A 27,823-nucleotide genomic window follows, 5' to 3' on the forward strand; every position below is an offset into this window, starting at 1 on the left:
TCACTCTGTTTGTAGTCTTTGGTTATGGAAAGAGTATAAGAACACTTCTTGGGCTACTAGTGGAAAAGAGGTATTGATTTGTGGTGAACCTTTAGTATCAACCTGTGGGAGGTGGTGTGTGAATAGTGATGAAATGGTGCTTGAAGCACTGACAGGTAATCAAAGTTGCTTTTGTTGCCTCATCAAAGTTTCAAAGTTGTTGGTTTTGTACAATTTTATTGCATTTCAGGCAAATACACATTTAAACTGTAACAACTTTGGCTATATTGCCATTCCAAAAGCCTGGACAAGTACCGGCTGTCCCAGGTGTGCAGTTTCAGCTGTGTGACTTGAGGCTACACGCTGCCTTTGATGGGAGGAGAATCACTGCACATAGGTGAGGGCTGCAGGCCTGGGGCAGCTTCTGTGTTTCTACTGTTGTGCTGCCAACTTTAATCATTTTTATTGCAAGTCCTGTTCTTTTGGTGTTTCCACTTTGAAAGTGGGAAAAAATACTTCTTGCTTCTGATTGTTTAGTCACTTCTCAGTCCTTACTGTTGAGAATGTCAGCCTCCCCAACTCATAGTCTTGGAGAGGCTCCTAAAAATCAAGTTTTACTCACATTGATTCTTTCTGGTAACAAAAGTTTTCCTGACCATAAGGAGCACTGAGGGTGAAAGATAAAATACAAATATTAGCAGGAGGGACGTATTAATAAAGCATTCCTGTTTGAAATTACCACACTCTTAGTCTTTTTATGGTTAGATATGTAAATTGCAATGAGGCAATCCAAGTAAGCTTGGATGCAGAACACAGACTGGAATTACTTATGAACACTGTGGTATTTTGATGCTAATAATTGTATATTACTTTTGACTACTGTAAAAGAACGATGAGAGAGAACCATAAAACATAATTTCAAGCTTAATTGTTTTATTAGTGGTTATAAAGGCCTGAAGAGGTATCTTTGTATGCCTACAGTTACATGTCATAAACTGATCAGTGCTCCTATTTCTGTTACAAGTTTTCTTTAATTTTACATGGTGAGTGCTTGAGAGAAATCTGTGGTGTTGCTGGAGGACTGTTGTATTTGCACTGCAGTGTATCAATTCTTTGTCGCTTAACAAGGACATGAGTATTCCAGATATAAATGCTATGTGCGAACCAGGAAAGAAGCATAGCAGCAGTCTCCAAGTGTTTTGAAGCCACTTGAAATGACCTTAAGTCAGCCCCTTTATGTAAGCAACTACCTGATTTTTTGAGAACTTTGAGATGCAAACTTGAAAGTTGTCATCTGCATCCTCACCTCAAAAATATTTATAGTAATGGCAGAGGAGCGATCTTTATACGTGCACGTGTGCACACATACTTTGATAAAAGTCCAAGTTCTGATGCCTTTGCACAGTCAGTCTTTTTCTTTTGGTCAGTTGAGCTTATTTCATTCAAGAAACTAGTGGAAGCTTCTCTGGTAGAAGTATTAATGTACTGTAAAAAAATAAAAAAGAGACTGGTGGTCGGACAGCATTTATCTGGAAAACTTTTATCACAAATGGACGGAGCTCCTTGCAGGATACGTTTCAGTTCCCAAATGTAGCTGGGCAACTGATGACCTGCCAGTCCCTCTCTTTTCTTTAGCAGTGCTGTGTTGGGATGAGTGACAGGGATCATGCAATGGGAGAAGGGTTGTGATACAGAGCGTGAACATGGGGCTGTGTAGAAAGCAATGCAGTGAATATAGCTGCTTGCTGGATGATGCATGGGGCTCCCCAACTTCTGCCATGTGGACCCAAGAACAAGAGAGGCCGTAGCACAGCCAGAGGTCTGAGGAAGGGCCCTGCCAGCAGGTTGAGTTCAGGCTCAGATTACATTTGGTGCTCAAATTGCATGTGGCATGGATGCTGGAGCAGAGAGAAGCATAGTTCAGGGCAAAGTGATTAAAGTAGCAACGAGAAACTTGAGCATTGGCATACAGTTTGTCCTCACCAAAGGATCTGAGGTCCCCAGGGACATACACAGGGAGGCTGCAGTTTTGAAACTGGGCACAACATGGGTGCTGTGATGCAGGACTGGGCCAAATGTGGGAATTTGTGAGGAGGCCATGAAACACAGCAGCAGAGATAGTGAGGAAAACTTTGCAGTTTTTCAGCCCTGGTCTAATTTAGGACTTCCAGCTGCTTTTAAGAACCAGCTAAAACTATTTTGTGTGATGGATTATATGATAAGTGTCTTAAGAGTCTGTATTTTCCTCTGTATAAGCTTTTGATACTATCTTATATTTTTTTCTTTAAAAGTGGGTTTTCTTTTAGGTTATAGTCATTGCAAAAGACAAGAAGAATGGGGACACCTGCCATTTTTGTTAATCTTTTGGAAAATAACCAGTCATGGTTTGGCTGTGTGTCCATTTTAGTTTTCACAGCAATCAGGTGCATTGGCTTCAGTCCCTAATTTATGTACCTCTCCCTTCTCAGGTGACTAGCTTGGCAGTCTTTAAATGCTGGCAAGATTTTTCTAATTCCAAATTCCTTCTTATTAATAATTGTATTATAGTGTTATCCAGAGGACGTTTCCAAAAGATCAAAAATAAAGGTAGAGCGTTAAACATCTAGTTACAGTGCCCCATAAAAGGAGGATATCATAAAAGGAAGTTGAAAGGGCCAGGGAGAAAAACGGTGTTCATACCAAGTTTTTCTTGCATGATGAGGTGAGTGAGGGTGCCATGGAAGAAGGAAGATGAAGCCCAGCAAAGAAGGGGGGTATGAAGTGTGTACAACAACAAGTTTCTCAAACATGGTGAAATGGAAAGAGATGGAGCTGGTAGAGGATCTAGGAGAGAAGTCACATGCTCAAAATCACAGCATCACAGAATGTCAGGGGTTGGAAGGGACCTCGGAAGATCATCTAGCCCAATCCCCCCGCTGGAGCAGGAACACCCAGATGAGGTTACACAGGGAGACATCCAGGCGGATTTTGAATGTCTCCAGAGAGGGAGACTCCACAACCTCCCTGGGCAGCCTGTTCCAGTGTCTGTCACCCTCACTGAGAAGAAGTTTCTTCTCAAATTTAAGTGGAACCTCTTGTGTTCCAGTTTGAACCCATTGCCCCTTGTCCTATCATTGGTTGTCACCAAGAAGAGCCTGGCTCCATCCTCGTGACACTCACCCTCTACATATTTATAAACATTAATGAAGTCACCCCTCAGTCTCCTCCAAGCTAAAGAGCCCCAGCTCCCTCAGCCTCTCCTCACAAGGGCGATGCTCCACTCCCTTCATCATCTTCGTTGCCCTATGCTGGACTCTCTCCAGCAGTTCCCTGTCCTTTTGAACTGAGGGGCCCAGAACTGGACACAATATTCCAGATGCGGTCTCACCAGGGCAGAGTAGAGGGGAAGGAGAACCTCTCTTGACCTACTAACTACCCCCTTCTAATACACCCCAGGATGCCATTGGCCTTCTTGGCCACAAGGGCACAGTGCTGGCTCATGGTCATCCTGCTGTCCACCAGGACCCCCAGGTCCCTTTCCCCTACACTGCTCTCTAATAGGTCATTCCCCAACCTATACTGGAGCCTGGGGTTGTTCCTGCCCAGATGTAAGACTCTGCACTTGCCCTTAAAATGACAGAACTGGAAAAAGATCTCATCAGGGTGTGGATGGAAGGGGCTTGATTGACGTGGTAGTGAAGAGAAGGGTGTAACAAGTGCTGCTGCAAGAGAATGCATATATTAGTGGTAATTAAAAAACCAAACCAAACCAAAACAACAAACCCACAACAAACCTGGATTTGGAATATACAGAGGATGAAGTGGCAAATTTGGAGACAGAAAGTATGTGGTCTGGGAGGGAGTGGGGTCCAAAATAACTGTAGGCAGACTGGAGTGAGTAGGAGAGCATGATTAATTGGTAGTAAGAAAAAAAATAAGATTTTTTTTTTTTTGGCCATGTCACACTTAATATGATTACAAACTTAGTCGGTGACAGAAGTTGCAACGTGAGTGTGACTCACATATGTAAAGACTGTTCATTAAAACCAAGCAGGTTGGGTCAGAGCCTAAAGGTGGAGACTGCAGAACCGCCACAGGTTTTTGAAAAGGAGAAGAGGGTTTCTGCATAGCAAGAAGCACTAATAAATACTGAAGGAGCATTAAGACAATACCATGGCATCATAGCAGATAAAATCTCTGGGAAGACGAGATTGTGGTATATAAATGGTGTCATAAGAAGTGTGGAGGCTTCTGAGCTAGTCTAAATATTGAAGTTTGGCCACTGGGGTCACTGAGGATTTTGATGGAATTTATTTCAAATTAAGATCTTAATTCTGTAACTGTGAAAGCTTCTGGTGAACTCTTAACATGCTTCCTCTGACAAGTGGTTGAGAGGAAGGCTTACAAGGAGAGTTACCCAGGATGAAGAGAATGAAAAACCCATTTGTGAAGATTGTTTCACACCTCAACTTAATGAAACTGGGCTGAAACTCTTTCTTGTTTACTTCTTAGCATAAACACCGATCCTTGTGGAAGATACCTTGCTGACCTTGCACCCACCCTGCTGAATCATTCCACCACCTTCTGATCTCCTTAACATAAGTGGGAGTAGGGTTTTTCCCTAGAGGAGGATGGTCTAACTTGTTTCACATTTATGTGTTTTTAATTTCTGAAGGGAAAAAGTAAAAGGCTTTTCTTTTAGAAGGTCTATGCGACAAGGAGAAACTGAGCTCACATGAGTAGAAGTCCTCAACTGGAGGGATTTATCATGTTTTCCTTCTGGTAGGAGCAGTTTTTGCCTTTTAGCAGCTGTAACCATAAAATTACAGCTATAGTCAAAAGGGTAAAAAACAAAGCACTTGTCTCTTGGCTTTGAGGGCACCTGGTATTCAAATGTCAGTACTGAAGCTGAGGAGTATGGTGTCAAAAGAAATAAATCAGTTTTTAATTTGAAAAATAATTTACAATGATTCTGAAGTGTTTCAAGAGCTTGCTTAACTCTTTAATGTTATGTTTACAGTTTTTAACTGCTGCCGTGGTTCAAATGCTTGTCTGGAACTTGTGGTTCATCTTTTGTCCACAAATCCATGTCAACCAGGGGAAAAAAATAATTACCCATCAAGCACAGCTCTACCAGCATAACTCATTGTTTGGATGAAGCACTCCCAACAGAAGAGCGCTTTTGTTGACTTTGCTGATGTGGTTCAGAGAAGTTGTGTTGCCATGTCAGGGGAAAAAACTTTCACAGCATGTATGGTGCCTGTGTTAGTTACACTGACGCTGGTCTGTAATCTGAACATGGAGGTTTTAGTTTAGTCCTGTCTTTATTCAGACCTTCTCGTCTGCCTCTAGGTAACTTATTTTACTATGTCTATGCCTTACCTTTAAGTTGAAGAAAATAATGCCTCCTTTTTCCTGACATTTTATGTCTAATTAAGTTTGTACCACAGCTGCGTTCCATATGGTGAGTAGATCTTAGTAATTACATTATTGTTTCCTTTTCAAGTTAGAGTTCAAAAGCCACCTGCAACAGGTATTCATCCTGACTTATTTTTCATAGGAACAATGCCCACCAACAGATCGAGACTTGAGGTTTAATCTTATAAAAGGCCCTGTTTAAGCCTGAGATGATGAACCTTGATGTCTGTGGCCAGCTGTAGAAGTTCTGTTGGTCCTTGGTTTATGAGTTTCTTTGAAAGTAACAGTAGAGGATGTAGTCGATTAACAAGGGAAGACACTGTGGGTGGGATTCAGCTCACTTAAGATGAGGTTTGTACAACGCAGACATTGACATCCAAACTCCTTGCTCATCTGGCAGTCAGTGAGGAGAATTAGGCCCTTTTAGGACACAACTCATTTTTCCTATTCTAGATGCCTCCTTTAGGATGCTGATTTCCTTTTTCTCCCTAGTGATTATAAAGAGAGTCGAGATGTCTGGCTCAGATGTCAGTGTCTACAACAAGTCAGGAGAGCTGTCCTGCATGCCGGTAACTCTAGCTGATCATTGTGTGATATGAAGGAGCATTCAGACAGGACCCTGAGAAAGGGAAGTTTAACAGTAAAAGAAGTGTCTTTGGCCAAGCAGATGACTATACCTGCTTGTGTTCTGCAGCTGAAAGGGGCTTGTGGGGAAAGAGGCACTGGGTGGGGAGATCACCTCAAGGCAGGGTGAGAGGACAAATACAGTATCTCTTCCACTTTCTTAACCAGAAGGAAATGTTTTTATGTCTCTGGGAATAAAGAGGACAAGTTCTTGAAACCAAGCTTTATCTGATGGAAGTGGTTAGAACAGGTCTTAGTTAATTCCTGTCTTCCTAGTAGGTGGAAAACAACCTCATATAATAAATATTATTCTTCTAAAGTAAATCTGTTAAGGTAATGAACTGTATCTGATTTTTTTTTATTATTTTTTTACAAGCCTTCCTGTGCTTGCCCTAACCTGATGGGAGTGTTGGCTTTCTTCTAAGTGCCACCGGGTGGGTGGAACGGCAGTGCTCCACTCTTAACAGGAGAAATGCTTCATTTTGCATGCTCTGTGTCCTGCCAGCTGCAAAATGTGAGGCTGGCAATGAACTGGAGAACCTGGGCAGGTTGAGGCTGAGTAGGTCGAATGTTCACTGAGCTTTGTGGGAGGGAGTGGCAGCTGCATTGCCTGCGTGTTTGGTCCCAGCCTTTTTTTGCAGGTGGCTTCAGGAGTAGTACCCACTGCTGCACCCTGTTCTGCCGGTTGTGACTCTGCCCAAGAATCCAGAACTAAGAGAATATGAAGGGAGGTGTAAGACTTAGCCAAAATTCCTGTATTTAGAAGAGCTGGTATAATACTTAGATTTGATATAAACTCTTTTTGTCATGTGCTGTGTCACGCTTGCTCTGTATTCTTGGATTCTCACTTTCTGAGAAAGAAGTGTTGGTTAACATGAACAGCTCAATTTAGTCTTAGTACATGAATTACTGTAAGTAGTAAGTATCAGGCAAACTAGTGTGTACAAATAGTACATATTGTATGAAAATACTTATTAATTTATAAGTTTAAAACCAAGATACTGACAAAATGTATTTGGGTTATGAAGTACAGCAATCTTAGAGATGTGAATGAGCGTTTATACTAAACTGTAGGAAGACTTGCATAATAGATGGCTGTTTCTGGCAAGCAGTAGTGTTTCTACTATTTCTAGCCTTAGTTTTTATTACTTCTTTAATTTTTAATTGTATACAAAAAGCAGGCAATTTTGCGTTAAAACCAAGCATTCACAAATCTTCCTTCCTGTTCTATTTTTGCTATTTAGGAAGGAGTAATATCTCCTACGGATCTGGACCTTGTGATGTCTGATGGACTGGGAATGCGATACGCGTTTATTGGACCTCTGGAAACCATGCATCTTAATGCAGAAGGTATGTAGTTTAAAATGATGTGAATATGAAGGGAAGGCATATGTTGCACAAGACTGGAAATGTTGTGTGACAAACTAGGTTTGGATTGCTACAACTATGACTCTTCTCTCTACTGTAGTGATAAGAAGAAGAAAATTTATCTAAAACTTGAGGTCAGAAATGGATATTGAATATCCTGTTCTAAGTAATCAGGTGAAAGATGACATCTAATTGAAACACTAGCTGTGTTCTTCATTTTTTTCAAGATTTGTTCTAGTGCTTTGCAAGTGTTGCTGTACCCATAGTTCAGGACTCTTTGAGCATCAGGAGAAGAAAGTATTGGGAAAGTTCATCTGATAATCCAGTGTCAACAGAAACTCACTTTCTGTAGGTGAATGCTGTATTTTTGCAGAATTCTTAGCAAGGCTCAGTGTAAGTATGGCTGGAGCTGACTTGCTTTAAGCTGGTTAAGAACCTGAGTGAAGCGAAATTGCTTCTGCCTGCAAAATACTGTGCATATAAAGTTGACTCAACAAAGCAGTCATGAAACAGTTCAACATCTGTCTTGTGTAATCAAGACAGATTTTTAGATGGTTTTGGAACAGTATATATGAATACCAGGTAAATAAAAAGCAAATTGCTTAAAATGAAATAAAAAATTACAGATTGGGGTTACAAAGTTTGAGCAGTGAATGAACAAAATGTGAAAACTTCAAGAAGTGAACAACTGAATAAATTTTTAACTCTTCCTGTTATGGGCTGTGTCTTTATTCTGGCTTTGTATAGTCCCTGATGTGGTGGGCCCCTTCTCCATTACTAGATCTTTTAGGCACTGCTGCAGTGCCTAATAATACAATAATAAAAATGAGAAACCAGGATCATAAAATATCAGCATACAATTAGAAGCATTTTTTCTGTCTACTTGTTGATTGTTTACTTGACAGAAACTTAGGTTTTTAATGCTGACTAAGCAATTTTGACATGAACGTGCAATTGTGGATCCTCTAACAGAGTCGTTCAGCTTGTCAGTTTGGTTGTATTTATAGTAAATTAAAGGTCATAAAGTGTTTGCTTCTGTGCATTGTTAGGGAAGGAATATCCATCCCCTAAATAGAGGCATCTTCCTAAACGTTTCCCTCTTTTGATCTGTTAGTATCACAGAATCACAGAATGTCAGGGGTTGGAAGGGACCTCAAAAGATCATCTAGTCCAATCCCTCTGCTGGAGCAGGAACACCTAGATGAGGTTACACAGGAATGTGTCCAGGTACGTTTTGAATGTCTCCAGAGAAGGAGACTCCACAACCTCCCTAGGCAGCCTGTTCCAGTGCTCTGTTACCCTCACTGAGAAGAAGTTTCTTCTCAAATTTAAGTGGAACCTCTTGTGTTCCAGTTTGTGCCCATTGCCCCTTGTCCTATCATTGGTTGTCACCAAGAAGAGCCTGGCTCCATCCTCCTGGCACTCACCCTCTACATATTTATAAACATTAATGGGGTCACCCCTCAGTCTCCTCCAAGCTAAAGAACCCAGCTCCCTCAGCCTTTCCTCATAAGGGAGATGCTCCACTCCCTTAACCATCTTTGTTGCCCTGCACTGGACTCTCTCCAGCAGTTCCCTGTCCTTCTTGAACTGAGGGGCCCAGAACTGGACACAATATTCCAGCTGCGGTCTCACCAGGGCAGAGTAGAGGGGGAGGAGAACCTCTCTCGACCTACTAACCACCCCCCTTCTAATACACCCCAGGATGCCATCGGCCTTCTTGGCCACAAGGGCACAGTGCTGGCTCATGGTCATCCTGCTGTCCAGCAGGACCCCCAGGTCCCTTTCCCCTACACTGCTCTCTAACAGGTCATTCCCCAACCTATACTGGAGCCTGGGGTTGTTCCTGCCCAGATGCAAGACTCTGCACTTTCCTTTGTTATATTTCATTAAATTTTTCCTCGCCCAACTCTCCAGCCTGTCCAGGTCTCACTGGATGGTGGCACAGCCTTCTGGCATGTCAGCTGCCCCTCCCACTTTAGTGTCATCAGCAAACTTGCTGATAGTACACTCAATTCCCTCATCCAAGTCATTGATGAATATATTGAATAGTACTGGCCCCAGTACTGACCCTTGAGGCACTCCACTAGATACAGGCCTCCAACTAGACTCTGCTCCATTGACCACAACTCTCTGGCTTCTTCAGCCAGTTCGCAGTTCACCTCACTACCTGATCGTCCAGACCACACTTCCTCAGTTTACCTGTGAGGATGCTGTGGGAGACGGTGTCAAATGCTTTACTAAGGTCAAGGTAGACCACATCCACCGCTCTGCCATCATCTGTCCACCTCGTTATGTCCTTATAAAAGGCTATGAGGTTGGTAAAGCATGACTTCCCCTTGGTGAAGCCATGTTGACTGCCCCTAATGACCCTCTTATCCTTGATAGGCCTTGAGATGGCACCAAGGGTAAGGTGTTCCATCACTTTCCCAGGGATGGAGGTGAGGCTGACCAGTCTATAGTTACCCGGGTCCTCCTTCTTGCCCTTTTTGAAGACCGGAGTGACATTTGTTTTCCTCCAGTCCTCAGACACCTCTCCTGTTTCCCAAGACTTGGCAAAGATGATAGAGGACGGTCCAGCAATGACTTCAGCCAGCTCCCTCAGCACCCACAGGTGCATCCCATCTGGACCCATGGATTTATGGATGTCCTGATTGCTTAATTGCTCCCTAACCCAATCCTCATTAACTAAGGCAAACTCCTCCATTGCCCTGCCTTCCTCTGGGGCCTCAAGGGTACGGGGCTCCTCAGGACAGCCTCTGGCAGAGTAGACAGAGACAAAGAAGGCATTCAGTAACTTTGCCTTCTCTGTATCCTCTGCCACCAGGGCACCCACCCCATTCATCAGTGGGCCTACATTGCCTCTGGTGTTAGTTGTATCTGCCATGTATTTGAAGAAGCTCTTTCTGTTGTCCTTGATCCCTCTCGCCAGGTTTAATTCTAAGGAGGCCTTAGTTTTCCTAGTTGCCTCCCCACATCCTCTGACAACAGCCTTATATTCTTCCCAAGTGGCCAGCCCCTCCTTCCATGACCTGTAAACTCTCCTCTTCCACTTGAGTTTGCCCAGCAGTTCCCTGTTTAACCACACAGGTCTCCTGGCTCCCTTCCTTGACTTCCTACATGTCGGGACACTCTGATCTTGAGCTTGGTAGAAGCAGTCCCTTAATGCTAACCGGCTATCTTGGGCCCCTTTACCTTTACCAATATTCCAGATGTAGTCTCACCAGGGCAGAGTAGAGGGGGAGGAGAACCTCTCTTGACCTACTATCCACCCCCCTTGTAATACACCCCAGGATGCCACGGGCCTTCTTGGCCACAAGGGCACAGTGCTGGCTCATGGTCATCCTGCTGTCCACCAGGACCCCCAGATCCCTTTCAGTTTTCCAGTCCTTTCTAGTGATTTTAGACTTACTGAATATAAAACATATACATTCTTTACACAGAACAGAACTGATGCACGTAGTACTGGCCTTAAGCACAGCAGTCCACTGGGAGTCTTGCAGGCTGGGGCTGTCCAGTCCTGCCCACCTGTCCCCTGAGTGGCCGTGCTGTCATCTGCAGGAACCAGCCACGCACAGGGTCTCTGTCAGAGTAACTTGCTGAACTTCCTCTGCTAAAACATAAAACCAAATCAAAATGCTTGTTAAGTTAAACAAAAAAAAAAAGATATCAAATTGTATTTGGGAATAATTTCTTAATCAATATTTTAGACTCCCTAGTTCTAAAATAATGTATACTTGAGGTGAATGGAATTGTATAAATCATCTGGGTTGGGTTTTACGTTCTTCCTGGAGTGCCCTTTGGCATTTTGATGTTCCATCATGATCCAGCTTAGCTTCCTTCCTCCCATCAGGAAGTAGTCATTAGTACAAAAACATTTCTGAAATTTCCCATCTCAAACTAGTTTCAGGTAACACATGCAGCTGGTAGGTTGCTTATTGCTGATAGAGACTATCCAGCTTCTAGATTAATGCTGCCTTTTGTTAGGAATGTTAGTGTTCAAGATCAGAGGAAGAGAAATTATGAAATGTAACCCAAGAGACTGATAAACCAAAATAGTAGGCTTGCAAAAGACAAAACCAAAATATACCTGTTAAAGTTATTTTAACATTATATAATATACTCAATTAAAAATAACTCTAAAATAACATAGTTAATTCACTTGAGGACTGGGCCATCTGCTGACAAGGTGCTTTTGTGTTTGTTTAGCGACTTAGATCATGAGCAGTATTGCTCCGCTCCAGATGCCTTGTCTCTGAGTCCAGAGCTGCTCCTGTTTACATGCTGACTCAGGCTGCTGCTCTCATCGGAGACAGTTTTACATCAAAATTGCTGGTGTCAGGGCACATGATGGCTTGTGGTCATAGTTCCATACCAGTGCCACCTGGTCGCCCAGTATTGTTTCCCATACTGTGGAATGGTAGGGACCTCTCTTGATTGCCCAGCACAACCTGCTGTGATGTGTTGTACTAATAGTGTCAGGGTTTGATCTGTGGAAGGAAATGGAGGTGGCTGGGAAACCGCCTCTATGCTGCTTGTGAGCCTGTTCAGCAGCCTCACAGCAGCTGCCCTTCTTTTCAGCCGTAGGTTATTAATTACCCACAATCGTAAACTCTATTAATCAGTGAAGAAGGATGGTAGGGATGCAGGAAGCATGTGAGAGAAAAAGTGTTATGTATGGGAGTTTCTGGAAGCTGGAGAAGTTTTTTATGTTTTGGGGGTTTTTTTAAGGGTGGTGTGATATTTTTGCTTGGTTTTGAATAAGGAATATTGTTTCGAATCCTTTTTCTCAGGTCAGTGTTATTTCTTTCCATGGGGAATGTGTACATCGGGATCCTCCCATGAACTTCCTATGTGCTAATGCCACGTTTCTCCTGTGTTAGTTCTCATGTCCTTTCTTCCGTATTCATAAGTGGTCTTATCAAAAGTTGTTGTTGAGGTCACTTCAGATTACCAGTTAATCCATGCATGAATATTAGGAATTTTGAATATATGGCAGCAAGCCAACAGCCTTGAACATGAAATAAAAAGTGTCAATTTACTAAAAGGAGAATCAGCAACAGACTCAGCAACAGCAATTTGACAACTGGATGGCAACAGGAAGGAGGGAAACCCCTTTGAGGAGAAAAAACACATCCAAATTGCATAATACTGTAATGGTGATTGTTGGTTTCATTAAATAAAAATAGCATTGATTTCAATTTCAGTAAACTCTGTCTTTTGAGTCTGTCATCTTATGATATCAGATGGCATTAAGTCTTTTACAAGGAACATCAGTAGATTTCACTAGAGTCATTTTACCTGTTTACTTATTATGGGATTATACTAGCAGACACAAGGTCCCTTCTGTATATATACCTGGCTATCTATGAATATACTGAAGATGATCCAGTCTCAGTAAGATTGTATCTCCTGAATCTCTGGTTTCTTGAAATATCAGCTCCTTTTTAGCCATTGCAAAAAATCATCTGTAACACCAGAAGCCAGACTATCATATATACTGGTTTTTACATGTTTGCAGCAAAAGTTCTTCATGTATATTTCACAGTTGGCTGTCTTAGATCAGTTACTTTGTTAGTGGGTTATTTAGTGAGCTGTAATTGGAATTTAATCTTGATCTAAATCTGCTAATACCAGCAGAAGAGGTGGATAGAGGGAGTTTGAAGGATCTTTGTTGCTATTTTCTCTCCTGCATTTATAAAAACACCATTCCAGGATCATGTTTTGCTTATTACTCACTTTGGTGTTTGTACAGGTGTCTACAGGAGTTATGTGGAAATTGAGGCTGATGTATGGTCCCTATAATGTAAGAGCAAATGTCCAGTAAGCTAGGAATATCTCCTCATGGGGAAAACTGTTTCCCTTACTGGAAGTGGGAATGTGTGCTCATCTTAGAAGCACCTGCCAGAATTAGTTTTGAAATGGTTTTGGATGACAGGAGTAGAATGATTGTGCTGTATGAAAAGCACAAAACATCAAAAGGGAAGAGGGAGGAATCATAAGCCATAATTCAAAGCCAGGAGCTTTTCCTTATCTGGCTAGGCAAAACATAGGCAAGCATGATTTTTAACCATTACTGTAGCCATGCATGCTGGCTGGTTCAAAAGCAACAATTATTCTCATTGCTATGGCTGCTGCTTTAATGCAAACCAGTTCAGGGGCTTTTGTACCACAAGCTAGTAATCAGAAGGTGTGAGAATCCCTAAGTTAAGGTAGTAAAATTTAAGTAAGTTTCCCTTCATTTCTGTCCAACTCACATGTTATGTTTTAGGATAATAAAATATCCTAATTCAGGAATACTTGTAATAGAGTACTACTGAGATGAAATATCACAGTGGTACATAATCCTACGAGAACCTCTTATTTCATGAACCCACCAGTTATTGCATACGTGTTTATACATATTCAGTTCACTTCCCAACAGACTGAAGAAAGCCATTTATAGTCCTAGAACGACTGTTTGCCTCTATGCAACTGTGGGGCTTTTTGAATGAAAAAGTTTGCGTGCAGTAAGCAAAAGTGAATTTTTCAGGATAGTGGCTGCTGTGCACCAGTTTCTTTCTATGGACTCTTAGGTGTAAAGTGGTACCTTCCATCTGCTGAAAGGAGGACATGACCTTGCACGGGAATTCTTAATGCTTCATTACTCAAGTCATTATAGCTGTGTCTTAAAGAACACATCTTGGTGCATCCTTCTCCCTTGCGCTAACAAAAGAAAGTGCATGGTCACCAGGTGGCTCAGGCTGAGGAATTCAACCCAGACTTGAAACTGATGTAACAAAATAAATTGTTCATATTAATTCAGTTTAATTCCTTGAACCAGCTCACAACAGTTCTGGACAAATATTCGTGCATTGCTGTTGAGGTGGTAACACAGGGACAGTGAGTATAATTTTTTTTTGTGTGCTACTACTGTCTTAGAGTGTTTGAAAGTATTCATGCAACTACAGTCTAAGTGAATTCCTGTAGGAATTAATATAGAGTACCAAGCGTCCTGTGAATTCACACCCTACCTAAAAGTGTGCATCTGTGCTCAGACACACCCTTGATGAAGACAGGATTACATTTAAAAAGTTTTCCTTGGAGTTGTAATGTCTAGAAATGTAATCTCTCTATCAGCATAACAGAGAGGCTGGGACTTTTTTTTCCTCTGAACATAACCCCAATGTGACAGATTCCTCTATGGTATTCCTGAAATATGCCCCTTCTTTTCTGTCCTCATCCATACTCATCTTCAGTCTCACCAAGTACAGCCTCTTCTTGGATTTTACCTGCTAAAATCAACCCCACCTCAATCTTTTCACATTGTTGGTGCTATTACATCAGTGGCTTGCTTGACCATCTCACCTACTCAATTTTTGAGTCATTACTGTATCTTATTATGCCAGTCATCAGGTTCGAAGTCATCAAGTTAATACTCTGTATTGTGAGGTACTATCTGTCTTTGGCGTCTTCCCTGTCCTTGCCAGTAACACTTGCTCCTCTCATTTTCTCTCGCAAATATCTCAGTGTCTTCCTTGTTTTGCCTTGTGTGTAGTGTCCTTGACAGACTGGTTTACCAAGTTTCTTTGCTTGCATCCTTCAGCCCTCATGCCTGTTGTCCTTCTTATGAAGAGGAAGGGGTGAGACTTAGCAGACAAGAAGCTAAGATACTTGAAGATGCTTACATACTATAATGCATGAACATACCATGTTTTATACTGTCATGTTTTCCCTTCTTTTTCCTGCTGCTCCCATCACCTTTATGTTTATGGACCTCCCTTGTGAAGAGGTCTTCTCAGAGTAGTGAAGCATTTTACGTGTGCTTCTAAGCTAAATATTTGTCCCGAGTTCCTTTTTCTTCATTGATGCCCTCGATGCAACTAGAGATGTTTCACAGATACCCATGTTTGCACCACACTAGCGCAAGTCCCTCAGGTAAGGACCTACAAACCCAAAGTGTAGTTCTGTGAACAAATTATTGTGGGACAGTTCATTAGCTGTTTTGGAAACTGCCTGGACTCTCCCTGAAGTTAAATAAGCAGCAGCTTATTCTTCCTTTGGTGGTATGAAGAGCCTTGTACTTCCTAGATAGAAATGGGCAACTGAAGAGCCTTGGATCAGTGCCCTTGTCTAGCTTGTGATAACGTGTTCCTGTAACTTTACTGTAAAAGTCAGAAGTGCTGGATGGGTGTGGGACTTTCATGGAAGACAGACTGTTCCCCTTTTCATCTCTATAATCCTGTATCCACCTCTTCCTTAGAACATTTTGTTACTCATTCCATCTCTTCCACTGTCCAGCATAGTTGTAAACGTGGTGGAAGGAAGATTCAGGGAACTTTTACCTTCCCTGGAGGTATTTCTGTTCTGGTTCATGTTTCTCAGGTATCTGTTGCAATATCTGCCTTCTCCCAGGGCCCGGTCCCTCCACCACTGACAAGGTGAGTTAGCAAGGAAGATCCAGGCTTAGACAGGGAGCCAGCAAACCACATAGACAAGAGGAAGCCAGCGTCATTCCTGTGCTGAGAATTGATTCCCCTCTTTCTCTGTCCCAGATGCGTCTTGTGTTGCTTTTTCTCCAGCTGGAGATAGTGGGGCACAGCAACTGGATGCAAGGAGGAGCGTTGATTTTTTTTAACAGCCCCATTTGCCATCTTTTTCCTGTTTTTCCATCTCCCTCTTTGTCTCAAACTGTTTACAGATGCTAATGCTTCCAGCTTAAGGTGCTCCCTGGGCAGTTTTAACAAGGATTAAAGGAATTCTGTCATATTTGTTTTCCATCTTGTCCCTATGCTCCAGTCAAGTGCTCTTCTCATCCACCTTTGCAATAGCCCTGACCTTTGAACCAAAGGACTCCTAAGTCTAAAAGCCTGGAGTCAAATATTTGCCAGTTTTGAGTTTGCAGTTGAAAAGCAAAGTGATTTTTCCAGCAATATGCTCCATTGCTCAAGTGCCTTCTTGAAGCTGGCAGCATAGGGTTGATCTTGATTACTTAAACCAAGTTAAAGATTGCTGCAGTCTCCGCTGACAATTCACGCTGGGAGTACGATCTTAAGTTAGCTATTTTGAAATTATTATATTTTGAATCTTTTAGTGAGTCCATTTATTTCCTTCACTTGGGACTCAGAATATTTTGCAGTGTCCACCCCCTGCTTGGCATGGAGCACGCATGCCTGTGTGTTGCCATTTCAGCCACAGAGTTGAGATCAACTATACTAATGCTGCTGCTCTTCTCTAGACCTGTAAATTTTTTTTCTTTTTTACCTTTTCCTATTTTGCTGGCTTTGCATGAGGCTTCTTTTCATTCATACATTGCATGGAGTGAATCGTATTACCCAACCTACATTTGTCATGTCTCTGTTGCGTTGGTGAGCTGCACCCACCCAGAAATTGTTGTGATTCATTCAAGCCATAGGTGAGCTGCCAGTAGGAGCTCCGTTTCCAGGACTAGCTGGCTCAGCGAGCTCTGAAGCCCAACTCCAGCTCAGGACTTCACATTCACCAGGTAGATGGATTAGCCATGTCCAAGTGTTCAGCTTTCCCAAGATACTAATGTTATCTCTTTAGATTGTGGCCTGTGAAAAGGATTTCTGGCACACAGTCGTCTCTTCTACCTTCTCCTGACTGTACCAGAACCAAAACTACTCAGACCTATGGGATTATTATACAAGCTTACCAGGTGGTTGAGAGGTTCCCCTTGACTTTTGGGAAAGTACCAAACCCAAACTATTCAGCACTGGTCTAGGTGTCATAGACCTGTCAGCTGGATAAGCACCAGAATAACTGGTAGCTGACACTCCTCTGTTTACCATTCCTTCTATCACCAATTGCTCGTGTGGATTTGCTTGAATTGCTGTATTTGACTGAATTTCTGTATTTGCCTGAATGGCCATTTTTGATTTTGTGATTGTCCAGCTGGCAACAGCTGCTGCCAGCAGCTGTGAGTTAGCAAGGTGTACCCAGGTCCACATAGTGTTCCGTACTCTTCAGCCTCAGTCATTTCTACTTCTTTGTCTGGGAACTTTCTGTGATGTTGCATGATGTGGGAGCACACTTTTTGCTTAGACTTCTCACTTTTAGAAGAAAAAGCTTATGTGAGCAAGGTGACATGTAAATGTTATTATTTATATTTATATTATTATTAATATAATCATCTTGTGGCTGGTGCATGAGTCTCATCCAGAATTGTCTTGGGTTCCTGAGATTGCTCATGTAGATGGCATATCCCCTGTAGGTTGATCCAGGTTGGCTTCACATGCCAAAGTCGGTGAGCCCAGCTGTTCAGATATAACAGGCAAGCGCTTATGCTAATGACAGGGTATGATGGTCAGTAAACCCCAATAACCAGTGGTCCTTTCCAGAGTGTTTATGGAAGAAGACGGTCTCCACTTATTCCCTCAGTGAAAAGGTATTCTAGAATCCTATCACAGCCTGTTCCACACCCCACAGTAATGCTTCTCTTGCTGCCAGTGATGTTTTGGAGCCCACTAGGCAATGTGAAGGTTTTGGACTGTGTGTCAATCAAGAAAATTGAGCAAAATACTCAATTTCCATATAATTAGAGCACCAATATACATGTATGACCAGCTGACCTCCCTTTTTGTGTTGGAAGAGGCCAGAACATGCCAGAGCGTGTTCTAGGAACACATATGCTCCGTGGACAGGTAACACAAGGAAACAGGCTGACTAAATGCTGATTGGCACACTCTTGGCACTAGATGTAGGTTCAAGCTACTTAACAGGGCTGCTGTTTTTCTCAGAGCCTCCTTCCTTCTGATACTGGAGAATGTTTTTAGTCCATTTTTTAGGAGAGCTGAATACTCTCAGATCTTTCCACATTTCTCTCATGCAATGGACATGTTCTCCCATTCTGTCCTTTCCGTTGTTTATCTGATGGTCATCATGACTTCAGAGTGCAAATTTCTTACAGGAAATGTAATACTTCCTTGAGCATCTGTCCATTGAAAGTTCTTCTGACTTTGGTCCAGAAACAAGAGTGTTCTCCATACTCTTCCTGACCTCATAGGCCTTTTGGAAAACCTGTACTTCAGCAATTTCAGGCATGTCGAGCAGTAGAAGTGTTGTAGTTTGTGATTCAGAGTTGCCAGTAGTCAGAGGTTTCCGTTCCTTCATCCACCTTTCAACCTCAACCATTGAGGGTTAGACAGGTGTGACTTCTAGGGTATTGATATCACACAGTATTGCATTCCAGGGAACTGTCTACAAGGTGTTCAAGAAGGAGACTGCTTAATGACTCTTGACCTGAGTTGCATTTTTTCGTGCGGTAGTCAGGCCATCCCGCTTACATTTCCTGCATTTTGTGGTTGGATAAGACCACAAGCAGTTCAGGTTCATGCTTCTCGGTCTGTATGATCTCCTGAGTCTTCATGAAAGAGTTGGTGACTGTAACTGCTTGCCTTTGTGTCCTGCAGCTTCCTCCTCCTTGCTTTGATAATTAACTAATAAAAAGAGAGTTAAGAACGCAAATTCTTCAGTCTGTATGGTTCTCAGAAAAGGGACTCTGTCACAAGCTTATAGTGGATATCCAGAACTTCGCTGCTCAGATCTAGGGTGTTCAGCAGGGTAATCACATTTTTACTCGTGTCAGCTTGCTTAGTGCCAAACAAGCATTGCTCATTTACTCTTGTGGTACAGCTAATGACTTCTTGATTGATGTACAGTGGGAACGGCTGCCTTGTCCTTTCTTGATTATGTCGTAGTTAATAGCCCTAAAAAGTCTGCTAGATGTGTGTGTCTGGCTAAATGACTGATTTATTATCTTTTTGGTGCATTTATCATTCCAGTTCCTCTCTAGTGCCTCAACAGTTGTTGGTTTGGGGTATTTTTTGAGATTCCTACTGGAGCTGATGGAAGCTGGACCTTTTCTTAATTCAGCCAAGGTCTACTTGACTGCCATTTTAGCCATTATTACCAGTTAGCCGGTTCTCAGGTTCTCTAACCACATGCTTTTTAAGATATTTACAGCAGGGTCAGCTCTCAGGTCAGACCAAGCTGTTCGGGGTTTCATCCAGTCTTGAAAACGGCCAGAGATGGAGATTGCACAACCTCTGTGGGCAACCTGTGCCAGTGCTTAAGTATCCAGTCTGAACCTCTTGTTTCAAGTTGTGCCCGTTGTCCCTTGTCCTCCTGCCATGCAACAATTGTCACAAGCCCAGCTCCAGTGGCCACCCCATAGGCACTGGGGAGCAGCTGTTAGGTCCCTCCAAAGCCATCTCTGCTCCAGACAAGCCCAGCTCCCCCAGCCTCTCCTCACGGGGCAAGTGCTCCAGCCCTCACCATTTTGGTGGCCTCTGCTGAAGGTGCTCCAGTTTGTCAATGTCTTTCTTGTACTGGGGGATCCCCAGCTGAATGCAGTATTCTGGATGCAGTCTAATGAGTGCCAAGTAAAGGGGGGTAATCACTCCCTTCAATCTGCTGGCTGTGCTGGTAACACATCCCAGGATGCTGTTGGCGATCTGTGCTGCCAGGGCACCCTGGTGGCTCACGTTCAGCTTGCTGCCTATCACAACCAGGAGTTCTTGGGGTTCACAAGCCTGTGTTTTTGCAAGGAGCTCTTTCTTCTGAGGTGCAGGACCTTGCATTTGTCCTTGTTAAATTTTTAAAGGTTTTGTATTGGCTCATTCTTCTAGCCTGTCTAAGGGCAGCCCTGCCCTCCAATGTATCAGCTGATCCATCCCCCACTACCTCCCACTCCCGCCCAATTCGGTATCATTCACAAACTTTTTGAGCAAGTGCTGTTAAGTGATCCAGGTCTCGGGATAGATTCTTGCAATACTCCACTTCTGCTGACCTCCAGATAGAGTACAACCTGTTCACCGCTACCTCTGAGCCTGAGTATCCAACCCATTTTTTTTCCATCTAGTTGTCCAAGCATGCAGACCTTAATGTCCTGACTTTGATACAAGAATATCGCTAGAGACAGTGTCAAATGCCTTTCTAAAGTTGAAGTAAATTATTTCCACTACTTTCCTGTTTTCCACAAATCTAATGATTTTATCACAGAAGGCAACAAGATAAATCAGACATAATTTATGCCATAGTGTACCCATTGATGACAACATGTTGACTGTCACAATCACTTTATTCTTATTCCTGTGCCCAGGAATTTGTTTCTGGAGGACTTCTGGTCCCTGTTTTGCTCAGGGACAGAAGTGAGATTGATTGGCCTGTAGTGCCCCGGATTGTTCTTTTGACCTTTTCTGAAGATGGGTGCAATATTTGCCTTCAGTCATCTGGGGATCTCAAATGATGACATTGTTGCGGTCAGTAACTGGCATGATTTTTAAAATGTGATAGCAGCCTTGCAAGGGCATGGGCCATTTCTCTCATATCCGTGGATGTAGACTGTCTCGTCCCATGGTCTCAAGTGGGGCTGAGTTCTTGCAGGTAGTCACTGACTGGATTGTCATCTACTGCTGAGAACTACTCTTCTCCTTGAAGCTTGCCTCTAAATGCAGAGGCATAGGAGACCTTGTCAATAAAGACTGAAGCAAAGAAAGCAATGAGTAACTCCGCTTTATATGTTTCTTCTGTCACTAAATCATCCACCCATTCAGCAACAGGCCCACACTTTCCTTGTTCAGCCTTCTATTACTAATATGACAGTAGAAGTCCTTCTTGTTGCCTTTGACATCCTAGCAAGTCTCAACTGGAGCTGAGCTTTGGCTTTCCTGACACCAACCCTACATGCCTAGGCAGCATTTTCAAATTTCTACTTTACAGCCTGTCCTTGCTTCTACCTCCTGTATGCTGCCTTTTTGCACTGGAGCTCATCCAAGCCAATCGTGATACATTTACTTGTCTTCCTGAATATCAGGATAGACTATTCTTGCCCTTGAAGAATGCTGTCCCTTACTGGTCCTTTACTGGCATCTCCACTGATGCTGACCCACAGGCTCCCACCCATCCCATAGAACAGCTCCATACATCTGAGCTGCTCCTTTACAGACACAGCACACCCCCTCCTTGTCTTTCCTGCTTGTCCTTCCTGAAGTGTGTGTCTGTCCACCGCAGCACTCCAGTTGTGTGAGCCATCCCACCACACCTCAGCTGCTCCAACAACTTTGTAGTTGTGTGACCACACATGGAGCTCTTATTTCCCCTGCTTGTTTTCCAGGCTGTACACACTTGTGCACAAACACTGGAATGGGCTCTTTCTGCATTTTTTATACTTTCTTGAGGTTTCTCTTTTACCTGTTACCCTGCACTCTTTTTTTTCCACCCCCAGTACACCCCTTCCTCACTTGATTACAGGTTGTAATCTCACTTTTCCAGTGTTCCTAATATAAAGCTTTTCTCACCAGGTTGGCCAGGTTTTTGGCAAAGATGATGCTTCTCCACTTTGTCAGGTGGATCCCATCTGCCCCTAGCAGTGCTCGACTATCAGAGAGGGTACTGCGGTCAGAAAAGCAAAATGCTTGTTGTTAACCCCAGTTGAAATAAAAGATACTAATCTGCAAGATCCATCTGTTCCTTCTTGTCTGGAGGCCACCTCGCTCTCCATGCCTTTGACCCTTTACCCCTCAGCCATGTTGCTCTTGATACACTCTGGACCAATAAATAAAAGGAATAAAAGGAATGCTTCAACTGGTATGACCCATACCGAACAGAAGGAGAGGAGATGTGAGGTGAGGGCCCTCTCCCTGTGGTCACAAATTGGGGAAGCTTCCTCGCCTCAAGTAACAGAGCCCGAGTATATCCATGGTTGTGTACTGCACCCCTCACGTGGCATTGTCTGCCGGTACGTATCATTAATTGGGTTTGCAATGAAGGCATGTCCTAAACAATTTTCTGTGAACTTTAATGGAAACGTGGTGGATAGAATCCATTTTCCGTGATGACAATTAGGTGTCTTAAGCATAAGAGCATACCTTTTTTGTTGTTGTTTTTACTCTGATTTAAGAAAGTGCTTAAGCACAGGCAGCCGTACTGAATTTAAGTAGGAATTTCTGTTGAAATGCGATTTTTCACTCTTATTTTTAGGTATTTCAAATTATTGCGAAAGATACCGTGAAGGTATGAGACTTGTTCTGAACACCTTTGGACCAGTTCCAGAATTTTCAGGTGAAATCGAGGAGAAAATCAATCAGGTAAATATGGAGTTGATAAATGCAGTGACATTCAGAACAAAGAATGTTAGCTCTTATTTTAACATTTGTACTATTTCAGTTTACTGTATTTCTTGTGCGAATGTACTTTGAACGAAAAGATCAGTACAAAATGTATGTAAGTCCCTTTTCAAGGCACTTTGACGTACATCAAGGGGAAGTGATCTAGCAGCTGGGTAACATTATTACTAGACAGAGGAGTCAACTGCTGACAATCATGGGTTATTGACATTAAATCCCCCATGCTATTTCTTACTACTTCTGTCCTGTGTCCTCTAGCGTAACATGCACAGCTTCAAGCTTCCTTTCCTACAGGACTTTTCTCCCCGTATCTTCCTCCTATTCTATCTTCCTGCGTAAACCCTATGGCTTTTTTCTTCTGAATGTTCTTTTTCTTGGTTTTGTACATTTCACAAACTAGAGCTCCAGTCTGTAAAGCGTGCAAATACACGTTTAAGTTAAGCATGTGAGCAGTCCGGTAAGGTTACATGCATGTTTAAAGGTAAGGTGTGTTTAAGCACTATGCTGGATTGGGACCCAGTTTGTCTATTAACATTTCTTAGCCCACAGTTTGTTTATACTCACTATATAGGGTATTTGATTATAGGAATTAACTGAAATATAGTTATTTCCTAACTGCCATAGTTGCCCATTTTAATGCTTCGGTAAAGAACACATGTATGTGTTGAATAGTTCTTGGTTAGCTGTCAGATTAATTCCATATATGAAAGCTCTCTGTCTGGAAGACAGCATTTTTGTTCCTATTTTTTTGTTCCTATTTACACAATTTCAACATCAGCTATGTTAAAAAGGAAAAAGATTCTTTTATGCTTAAACAGCATAGACTGTTTATAATAATGATCAATAATAATTATGGAGTTATTAACAATTAGAAGCTTTTGATTAGTATGAAAAAGCTTGAGTTGTATTATGCAAAGCTGGATTCCACTTCAACATCTGTCTCTTTGTCTCTTTATCTTTGGTCTTCAATGCCAAAGATAGGTTTGCAAGAATCTTCTCAAGAGTGAAACATTAAACGTATCTTACCCCTCTGTCCCTCCCCCTGACTTTTCTGTGGAGTGACTGCAACTTGCTGGACATTGGTAGCAGGTCCAGGTTTTACCCAGTTTCTCAACACTTGCCTTTTAAACCTAAGACCTCAGGTGCTGTTTTGGCAAAGATGACCTTGTTATCTCTACCTGCACTCTCAAAACAGCTTTTTTTCTTTGAAAGAAAATCTGTTAAAATGTACTAGCTGGCCAGAGCTTACTGCCTCTTGTTCTCCTTTCAGCGATACATTTAACTGGCACTTGTAAGACAACTTTGGTTATGCACTCAGAAATACTTTTTTTTCCCCCATTTTGTTTTAAATATCATTTTTGTGTGCTAGCCTGTTCAGACTTCTCCCTTTGTGTCCTCAAATAGTGCTGCACTTTCTCTCCCCATATTCCAATATACAGCAAAAATCATAACTCTGAGTTTGTTATGTGTCTTCCCCTGTCGTTTTGATTATAACTGGCACTCCTAAGAGAAAATGTTTTTAATAAACATGGTATCCCTCATTACATTTACTAGGAGCCAGAGAGAGATCACAGCTTTAAACACACACACAGAGGAACTTGGTTTCAAGCATAGTTTTAGCCGCATAAATGGCCAGGTTGCCTCCTTCCTATTTAATAAAATGTTATTATCAAAGAGACTAGACGGTGGCTGTGTGTGGTAAACCAAGAGAAGAGGCTGATGCTTTGATGTTTCTGTAGGCACCTTCATTTTCACATCCAAGCCAACCTTCTCCAAGTGGGAGCACTTTTCTGATTGTACAGGTTAGCTCATTTCCAGTCACCCATGTAAAGAATTAGTGGCCTGTTGCTTGTGATAGACTAAATTACAGTTTGTGTGGATGGTTGGTTACTTGGTCTGACACAGGGAAAGCAGGAAGACAACGCTGGTGAAGAACTTTTTACTCAGAATGCGAGATTTAATAATCTTAAATTTTCTGTTCCAGGCAATATCTGAAAAAATTCCAGTTGTTCCAGAAGTCCTGGGGGCCAGGAGAAATTGGAGAGATGAATGTCTCACTAGTCTTGCCAAGATGAAAAAACAAATGAAATCTGACTGAGGTGCACCTTGTCTAACAGGAGAGACCAAATGAAGAGCAGATCTTCATAAAAAGTGGAAGTTTTTGGCCATGCAGAAGAGGAGACTGAATGTGCAACTAATGATATGCACAAACATAGAGACCAATGAAACATTTGGTCCAAATTCATCATGTCATAATTCATGGATAACTGGAAACAGTTATTTAAAAGTTCAGTTAAAATTTATCAAATTTTATATAAATGCATTAGATGTGTAAGCATTAAGTAGCTTTAGCAATATTAATATTGTGCAATGCTGGAACACAATGAGGTTTTAAATAATGCATTTTTCAGTTTGCTTAGGAATTCAGCGCTTGAACAATATTTGCTTATGCAGGGATCTGAAATGGGCAAACATCAGCTGTTTGTCACTGGAGTAAATAAGCCCTCACCACCAATCCCTGTGACAGCGAGGTTGATTTTGAAAGCACTCACTATAGATAGGAGAAGGTTGTGTTGAGCAAAGAGTAGATTCACTGGCTGCTGAGCTGAGACCTCAGCAGCGCTAAGGGTCGCATCAGCTTAGCTCTGTAATTGTTCCACAATGTAGGGGAAAGAATCACTCCTCTTTTCCCTCCCTTTGGCGCTTCTGTACCTGTATGATGATCGAAGTGTGAGTAAATAGAGCAAAGTTCCTACCTCATCCCTTAACCCTGGTTCTGTAAGACTTACCAGAGACTGACTTGGTCTTTAAGACCATGCACTTGATACCCTATGGCTTTGCCCCTAGCTTAAGTCAGATATTTGATGCTGGCCATTGGCATTGCCCCATTTTAAGACTTGTCTGTGAGAAATAGGAGATTTTGATTTAATAGCTAGTTTGGGAGACAATATGGTGTAGTGGGTTGGTCTGGACTCTCTCCCAGCTGTCTCCATGACCGTCTGAGTGATCTTGGGAAGCCAGTTCACCTCTCTGTTGCCATGTGTAGTCCGTACATTACCTGAAGCACGGGCTACCTCTTTAGGACTCAGCTGTAGTGAATGTTACAGCTATAGCTGAAGGGACCCCAGGTATCTGCTATTTTGCTCCTCTGCAGAGGGAACGATGCTGTGGCCTAGATGCAGCTTTACGGCTGCCCTTCTACAGGAGACACGATGTCTCCTCCAGATACAAGGATGCAGGATCCACCTGGAATTAGTAACATCCTCAGTTGCTGCAGTGGTGTGTTTCGGTCCACAGCAAAGTGTTGTTAGGCATGTATGTACCCTGTAATATAGTTGGGCTTTGATCTTAGCTGGAACCTTGGGGCATTATTGTTATGCAGATAGTAACTTGAACCAGTGTATTGCACCCACCCTGCTGGAGTTAAGCATTTCTGAATTTGTGCTAACTGGTGGTGAACCAGTCACAGCACAGATGCAGAAGTTTTAAACTGTCATTTTGTTAATGCTCTTGTTTTTTACAGAGGGTGCAGCACACAAACAGGTTGCTGAAACTTAATTAGTTACCATTTTGAGCTGAACAGCAGAAGTGCCTGTGTGAACATACCAATACCACTTATTTCTGCTTAGATCATGGTAGAAGAGAGCTAAGATAAATTGTATTGCTTGACACAAATAGTGGGCCAAGAGCACACTTCTGGATGTGAAACATGGGTTGGGATGCAAAATGCAGAGGTTGTCCTATGCTCCTTTATAATCAGTGGAGAAAAAGGAAAATTTGTAAGCTCAATTTATTTTATGCCAATATAGACCTCAAATTCTGAGATTATTCTATTTCTTTTTGTTGCCACAGTGACTGGCTCAGGCTGCATTCAGACCACTGAAGTCAGGGAGGTCAGTCCTCACTCCTGATGTGTTATTAAGCAATAGTAAATTAATTATGGGGCTTATTTCCTCATTTTATGTATGGTTTTTTAATTTCAGACAAGGCCATAGAAAGTTCCATATACTTTCAGAATTAGACCTGTTTTGCTATGCGCATATGATATTGTCATAACTAATTAGCTCACCTTGCTTCTGTGTATTCTGAGATATTTTAAAACTTGATCTTGTCATCAAATATTTGCCTCCACCTATATTATTTGCTTATGAATAAAATATTTTAATGAGAAAGATATTAACTTCTATGCTCTGGTGTGATACTCTGGTGGTAGCACTACATGGTATCTCTTTTGAAACCAGTGCCCTCGTAGGATAATTTGTGGAAGTCAGTGGGAGTAAATAGACAAGAAATAATGCGCACTCACCTATAGTTCATCTGTTGGTGCCCAGTTGCTGCTGTCACGGGACCCTGCTGTGAAGGAATGGCTTTTTTTTGGGGGGAAGCTCTCTGGAGCGTGCCCAAGCACTTCTGTGGGGTGAGCGGCTCCTCCGCGGGGTCTGGCACCCAGCAGAGCTCACCTGGGAGCACCAGCTCCCACCCAGGTCCACAGCCACAAGTTGTGGTTGTAGTTGAAGCTCATTGCAGGGGGGTTGGACTAGGTGACCTTTGAAGATGCCTTTCAACCCAAACTGTTCTATGATTCTATTAATATGTGTAAGATAAGGAAGAAAGGGCAGATGCAGGGAAATACCTGCTTCACTGACGGAAGTCCGGTATCTCTGTTTTCTGAGTCTCTGTGTGTAATGGAAGTAGCTTGTAGCTTGCAAAGCAGCTGTGTGAATTTAATTTCCGTATTCTGTAGCTATTCTTCAGTTATTATAATAGTTTGAAAGATAAAATGTATTTTCCTATTGTCGTATTATCTAATTGGAATGGTATTAAGAAATTGCCTTATCCTATCTATCCCATCTTCTAGGCAAGCAACTGTGCGCCATAAGGGAAGCAGGATAGTGCTTGTGGTGCTTGTTATAAAAACAGAAAAATCATTTTGAGAGAAAATGATGTCATTGTCAGTCTCAGTTTCTCACAAGAAAGATGAGATACACTGCCAGTGCCTGTATAGTTACGTCAGGCTTGCGTTGCCATAGTATGGAGTTACAAAAAGGTCTTTGAGAACAAGTAACTGTGGTGTCCGTGCATAGACGGAGATACAGAGGATGGGAGCCCTCCATGAGAAGAGGAGCCTGGCAGATGTGGATGTAGCAATTAGTGTGTCAGTAGGAAAAACAAATGGTCTTTTGCTTTCAACAGCCTACCAGGCCCATAGGGAATGTTTCACAAATTAATTTGGCTCTAGTTAGAGTAAACAAGTGTAAATGAAGAAGTTTGCTCCCATTCCCTCAAGCTCCAGCCATACTGGCAGGGTAGCCGTCTGCTTGCCCTGC

The 27,823-nt window shown here is 42.4% G+C and overlaps 1 protein-coding gene across 5 annotated transcripts in view; it reads left to right on the forward strand.

Moving 5' to 3' along the window:
• Nucleotides 1-26,659, forward strand: part of CRYL1 (crystallin lambda 1) — a 59,710-nt gene extending 33,051 nt beyond the window's left edge. For all 5 annotated transcript variants that reach the window (XM_065637987.1, XM_065638004.1, XM_065637995.1 and 2 more), the window contains 3 exons: nucleotides 7,245-7,350; nucleotides 22,351-22,457; nucleotides 24,481-26,659. In XM_065637987.1, coding sequence (XP_065494059.1) covers nucleotides 7,245-7,350; nucleotides 22,351-22,457; nucleotides 24,481-24,594 — 327 coding nt within the window. In that variant the 3' untranslated portion in view covers nucleotides 24,595-26,659. The remainder of the gene's footprint in view (nucleotides 1-7,244; nucleotides 7,351-22,350; nucleotides 22,458-24,480) is intronic.
• Nucleotides 26,660-27,823: the final 1,164 nt, after the last annotated feature.

This window comes from Caloenas nicobarica, chromosome 1 (assembly GCF_036013445.1).
Source record: "Caloenas nicobarica isolate bCalNic1 chromosome 1, bCalNic1.hap1, whole genome shotgun sequence".
NCBI classification, from domain to species: Eukaryota; Metazoa; Chordata; class Aves; order Columbiformes; family Columbidae; genus Caloenas; species Caloenas nicobarica.